This window comes from Helianthus annuus, chromosome 13, assembly GCF_002127325.2.
Source record: "Helianthus annuus cultivar XRQ/B chromosome 13, HanXRQr2.0-SUNRISE, whole genome shotgun sequence".
NCBI classification, from domain to species: Eukaryota; Viridiplantae; Streptophyta; class Magnoliopsida; order Asterales; family Asteraceae; genus Helianthus; species Helianthus annuus.
Genome location: NC_035445.2, coordinates 135,587,293 through 135,593,352, shown reverse-complemented (window position 1 = coordinate 135,593,352; position 6,060 = coordinate 135,587,293). Strand labels below are relative to the sequence as shown.

General features: G+C 43.3%; 1 protein-coding gene across 1 annotated transcript; it reads left to right on the top strand.

The window, feature by feature from the left end:
• Positions 1 to 4,791: 4,791 nt before the first annotated feature.
• Positions 4,792 to 5,780, top strand: LOC110901768. Its single transcript, XM_022148551.1, has 3 exons — positions 4,792 to 4,935; positions 5,026 to 5,214; positions 5,673 to 5,780. The coding sequence occupies exons 1-3, from the start codon at positions 4,792 to 4,794 to the stop codon at positions 5,778 to 5,780; spliced, it is 441 nt and encodes a 146-aa protein (XP_022004243.1).
• The last annotated feature ends 280 nt before the right edge of the window (positions 5,781 to 6,060 follow it).

Here is a 6,060-nt window from a genome sequence, read left to right as displayed (position 1 = left end):
ACCAATGGAGATGAGTTTATAAAAAAATATCTTGTAATTTGTTTCATTTCTATAGTTACTCATTAATCATATCAGGGTAAAGGGTGTGGGGGCATGAATTGGGTCATTAAAATCATGTATGACCATTAATGGATTGCTACCCCTCCCCCCGTCTCATCCACCCTGGTTTGCATGTAGTGTCGCAAACGACCCAAACGTTCAGCAAACAATTCGTGAACCGTTCGGCGGAAAATTCGTTTGCGTTCGTTCGTTTATTAAACAAACGAACACAAACAAGAAATTTCGTTCGTTTAGTTAAATGAAAAAAACATGAACAGAGGACGCGTTCGTTTATTTATGTTCGTGAACGTTCAGTAACATTTTCGTTTGTGTTCAATAGTTCATTAGTGTTTTTAGCTTTTATATTTTATTTAAATACTTTAAATTCCGACAAATAAAATATTAAATAAGTGTCAATGTATTATATATATTTTGTTCATGAACGTTTGTTTGTGTTCGTTTGTTACCATTTGTGTTCCTGAACATTAGTTTGTGCTCATTTGTGTTCATCATCGCTCGTTTTCATTCGTTGCCTAAAATTAACAAACAAACACAAACGGACACGAACAAGTTCATTTCCTTAACAAACAAACACGAACATAAAATCTCGTTCGGTAAACGTTCATGAACACATATATTTCTTAACAAACGAACACGAATAGGGACTTGTTCGTGTTCGTTTGGTTCGTTTGCAGCCCTATTTGCATGGATTAAACCATATCAACTATGAGCCTCCTTTCCTTTTTCATTATTTCATTTTCTTTTTTCACAAAAATAAATTAAAATAAAAGAATAGTGGTTTAGGTCATGACCACACCCTTAGGGTAGTGGTTTTGGATGATGGATTGGAAGTGGGTGACATGGTGCTGAAATAAAAGGTCTTGGTGGCCATGAGGGTTATGACCACACCCTATAGCCTCATGACATCATGTTTTATGGATTTCTTGATTTCTTAATGAGTATTTGATATTTTCATTTAAGATTTTAGAGCGTGAAAATATATCAGTTAAAATTATCATTGATGACGGGGGTAGCCCAAGACTAAATAAAATGACTTAAATACATGAATGCTCGAAAGGTTAAACGGTTCAAAGGTTAAAATGCTGAGGAGATGAAGTAAAGCAATACGGGAACGGTAAATGGTCACATCTCCGGATTGCTTCACCAACTCACCAGCCGCAAAAGCAGTACGGATACACAAAACACACTCTTTTACCCGCAGGTCAAAGCCTTCAACCCCCAAAAAGGGCAAAACCCCCACTGCAAGCATGGTCACTAGTCAAATGCATTCCCCTTCGAGAGATGTCTTCTCCTATAAAGTGGACACTTCATTAACTGAGGAGGATACTCCTGGCCAGCCCTGATTTCCTGAAATCTCTGGTCATACATCACGAGTACTTACTTCTCGCAAGATACTTTCTCTCACATTCAACACACACATTCCCTTTGATAATTCATCCGAATCTGGGCACACTTCAGAGAAGGATCTTTAGTAAACAACAAGAAAAAACTAGTGAACCTCTCTCCACGTCTTGCAAACGTGGGGGGACCCCACGACCTGCGTTAGGCAAAGTTGAACCCTTCAACCCTTTTGCCTAACCAGCCAAGCTACTATCTTTGGTCTATTATTTGTTGCATCAACAAGTTGGCGCCCACCGTGGGGCTACGCCACTATTTTTCTTCAACAGACCTAGTAGTGTAGCTCCATTCTCATAAAATTGCCACGTCGGAAAGTGGATCCCCTGGAGAAGTGAATCAAGTCCTTAACACTTCCACCCCAGGTGCTAGTCAAGCTCATGCGACTACACCTGCTTCCTTCTCGACACCAGGAGGCACTCCTGAGTTTCTGACTTTCAGCACACCTACCTCATCCAGATCAGCGGTCCCATCCCCTAATGTTGGTGTCACTAGTGCTCCGTCACATGTCGAGCTTACCCCGGAGGGGGTCGCCAACAATTTCCTCGAGTTGAGGTCTCTCCTCAATCAATATGTGAGTAGAGAAAGGGACAAGGGAGTGAGGATCCGTTTAGACTATGATGAACCTGAGCCGACATTATCTCCTGGACCTCCTATCCCTCCTTTTACATCTAGGGATGAGGCTAGTCCCAGTAATCCTCCAAATCCTAACCCGTATCTGTCTGCAAGGCCGAATCCTACAGCATACCCTCTCTTCTCGTCCCAACCAGCTACAAGTGGTGCTCCACTGGGCCATGAGCTAACCCTTAACCAGTTCCTGCAGTCCCCGGTGACGAGTCTTCCACCCTCAACAACAACTTCATGGGAACATGCTTTGTCGGTACTCCCCTTGGCACGAAGTGCCGTTATGAGCACTCCCTTGGGAGTTAACTGCTCTGTTGCACCCGGAAGACTTCAAGGCTTCAACTTTATGACCCAGATGATGACTCAGATGATGGCCAGTTTCCCGTGGCAGCACTTCATCAATCAAGTGCTGGCTACCCAAGGGAACAGCAGCAACGTGGGTGCAAGGGTTGAAGAGGATTTGGCCAAGCCTTATAAGCCAAGTAACCTCTCATGTTTTTCGCAGCAAATAGCCGATTATGATTTCCAAACGAAGATTAAAATGCCATCCCACTTCAAAACCTATGATGGGACTGAAGATCCTGAAGACCATCTTCAAATCTTTACTGGTGCCGCAAGAATCGAGAAATGGTCAAACGCCGAATGTTGTTTAATGTTCATGCAAACCCTTGTCGGATCAGCAAGAATCTGGTTCAATGACTTACCTGCTCGAAGCGTTCGAAGCTTCGATGACCTCAGCAAAAGGTTCCTAGACAAATTTCTCCCAACAAAGACGGTATGTTAAAGATGCTACAGTGATCTTTCAGATCAAGCAAAGAGGTGATGAAAGCCTTCGAGAGTTCATAGAGAGATACAAGAAAGAAGGTCTAACCTAGATGAGGGTGGCCGGTTTTATGAATGCCATTACATCCAAGTACCTCACAAGGGATTTCAACAAATCCCTCCCCAAGACCTTGGAAGAAGCTCTTGAAAGGGCCGAGGCCCACATCCGAGGGGAAGAGGTAGTGGATATCAAAGAACAAAGGAAAAGAGGATCCAGCTGGCGAGGTAATAGCCCAACTAGAAAGAGGGGAAACTTTAACTCCTATGACAAACGCCAAAAGGGTTCAGACCATCGAAGGTCTGAAGGTTGCAACCCTTCCAGCAGGGAGAAAGGCATAAGTTTCACAACCCTCATAAAGACTCCTCAAGAAATCCTCGCAACGGAAGAAGTCAAGCAAAACTTTCGGCCTCCTAGGCCTCTCCCCAAAAGCAGAAAAAATGAGAACTCCACACAATATTGTGAGTTTCATGAAGAAAAGGGTCACCACACCAATGATTGCTTCCAGCTCAAGAAAAGAGTTGAAGAAGCCGTTAAGTCCGGAGAACTTGCTCATTTGGTGAAAGGGGTAAGGGACAAAATGGCTGAAGGAAAGGGCAAGGAAGTCAATATGGTGGATTTTGATGGAAGGGTTCCACACAAGAGGCAACGGTTGGACACTTGGGAGTTTCAATGTGTTTGCTTTCCTCCAACAGAGAGAGGCCCCCTTTCAAGCCCTCTTGTGGTAGAAGCAACTGTAGGAACGTTACAAACAATCAGAGCATACATAGACACTGGTGCTGCCACTGAAATCATGTTCAAAAGGTTCTTTAACCGTTTGAGCAATGAAGAACGCTCAAGGCTTCAACCCTCTGGGACCTCCATAAAAGGTATTGCCGATATAACCCTCAAGCCTTTAGGGCAACTGACACTTAATGTTCATTTCAGCGAAGGTCAGAAGGAAAGAATCCAACCACTCACCTTTGTGGTTATCAACATACCTTCAAACTATGATGTGATCATTGGAAGGCCGGGGCAGTGTGCATTCTATATGGCCGTGTTTGTTGGCCATGACACTGTCAAATTTCCCACCGAGAGGGGAATAGCAACCCTTCAACCTTCTCAGGAGGCCTACCTGGTCGAAGGAGAAAATTCCAAAAGTGAAGAAGATAAACAAAGGCAAATCATAAATCCCAAGTACCCAGAACAAAGAATAAGGGTCAACCCAAGCCTTTCACAAGAAACCCTCTCGTATCTTGAAAAGTTGCTAACACACTACAGCGATATCTTCGATTGGTGTCCAGAAGATATGACAGGGATCCCTCGAAACATTGCTGAACATGAGTTAAGGATACCACCAGATGTTAAGCCTGTGGTCCAAAAGAAAAGAAGTCTAGCACCTGAAAGAAGCCTGGCTTCTTGCCAAGAAGTTGAAAAGCTTGTGGCAGCCGACATTCTCCGAGAAGTCAAGTACCAATCATGGGTTGCAAACCCAGTTATGGTCAGAAAGCCAGACAACTCCTGGAGGAGGTGCATAGACTTCAAGGATCTCAACAAGGTCCCAAAGATTGCTACCCGTTACCGGAAATCGATCTCAAAGTTGACTCCCTCACCGGTTACCCTTTCAAATGTTTTCTTGATGCTTACAAAGGGTACCATTAAATACTCATGAAAGAAGAAGATGAGGAAAAGACAGCGTTCCACACTGATAAAGGAATCTTTTGTTATCAAAAGATGCCTTTTGGCCTCAAAAACGCTGGAGCAACCTACCAACGTCTAGTAGACAAAGCCTTTGCAAGCCAAATTGGTAAAACATGGAAGCATATGTCGACGACTTGGTAATCAAAAGAAAAATGGAATATCAAATGCTCGATGACATCCAAGAAACTTTCAAGAACCTCAGAAAGGTTAACATGAAACTCAACCCTGAAAAATGTTCATTTGGGTTTGAGGAAGGGAAGTTCTTGGGTCATATTGTTGGGAAACAAAGCATCAAGGCTAATCCAAACAAGGTGAGAGCTGTTCTTGAAACCAGACCACCAAAAACCAAGAAGGAGGTTGAAAGCTTAAATGGGAAGCTTGCAGCCTTGAAGCGTTTTACCTCAAAGTTGGCGGAAAGGTCTCTCCCCTTTTTCAAAACGCTCAAGGGTTGCACTGATAAGAAAGACTTCAGATGGACTGAAGAGGCTGAAGAAGCCTTTAACCAAATGAAGCAACACCTAGCTTCCCTACCTGACCTGGAAGCCCTAGAAACAGGTGAATTGATCTCAGTATACCTCTCAGTTGCTGAAGAAGCAATAAGCGTGGTCCTCACCATTGAACGAGATAAAATCCAGGTACCCGTTTATTTCTTCAACAAAACTCTAAAATTGGCTGAAACCAAATATCCTCCTCTAGAAAAACTTGCCCTAGCCCTAGTCCAAACAGCTAGAAGGCTTCGAAGGTATTTCCAAGCACACCCTATACAAGTGGTCACCGACCAACCTATCAGGAGTGTGCTTGAAAAACCAGAAAACTCGGGACGATTAGCCAAATGGGCAGTAGAACTAGGTGAACATAACATCACCTATGTCCCAAGAAAAGCCATCAAAGCCCAAGTCTTGGCTGATTCATTATAGAAGTCCCTATGCAAACCATCACTGAAGTAAACACGGCCTCCACTGAACCCTCAAGCCTTGAAGCCTGGAAACTTTTTACCAATGGGGCTTCAAGTGTTGAAGGGTCAGGGGCTGGGCTTATTCTGATCAACCCAGAAGGGTTATAATTCACATATTCTCTTTGCTTTGATTTTCAGACAACCAACAACGAAGCTGAATACGAAGCACTGATAGCTGGTTTAAGACTGGCTAAAGAAATGAAGGTCCAGAAGCTTGAAGTGTTTACAGATTCGTTGCTGGTATGAAGCCAGGTGAATGAAAGCTACATTGCAAAGGAGCCCAACATGAAAAGGTACAAAGAAAAATCCAAAGAATTGATGAATACCTTCCAAACATGTAGTATCAAGCAAATTCCCAGGTCCCAAAACAAGAAGGCAGATGCCTTAAGCAAGCTCGCATCTCTCACTTTTGCTCACCTTACAAAGAAGGTGTTGGTAAAAGTGTTAAAGGCTCCATCAATTGATGAGTTAGAAGTTCAAGATGTAATCACCGATGAAGATCCAAATTGGATGACTCCAATAAAGA

What these genes read in the sequence shown, in the direction of transcription:
- LOC110901768 (XM_022148551.1), top strand. Translation starts at nt 4,792, where the DNA reads ATGAAACTCAACCCTGAAAAATGTTCATTTGGGTTTGAGGAAGGGAAG. An exon ending in CACCAAAAACCAAGAAGGAG is followed by an intron (nt 4,936 to 5,025) that starts GTTGAAAGCTTA and finishes AAAACGCTCAAG; the next exon opens with GGTTGCACTGATAAGAAAGA. An exon ending in TTGAACGAGATAAAATCCAG is followed by an intron (nt 5,215 to 5,672) that starts GTACCCGTTTAT and finishes TTTGATTTTCAG; the next exon opens with ACAACCAACAACGAAGCTGA.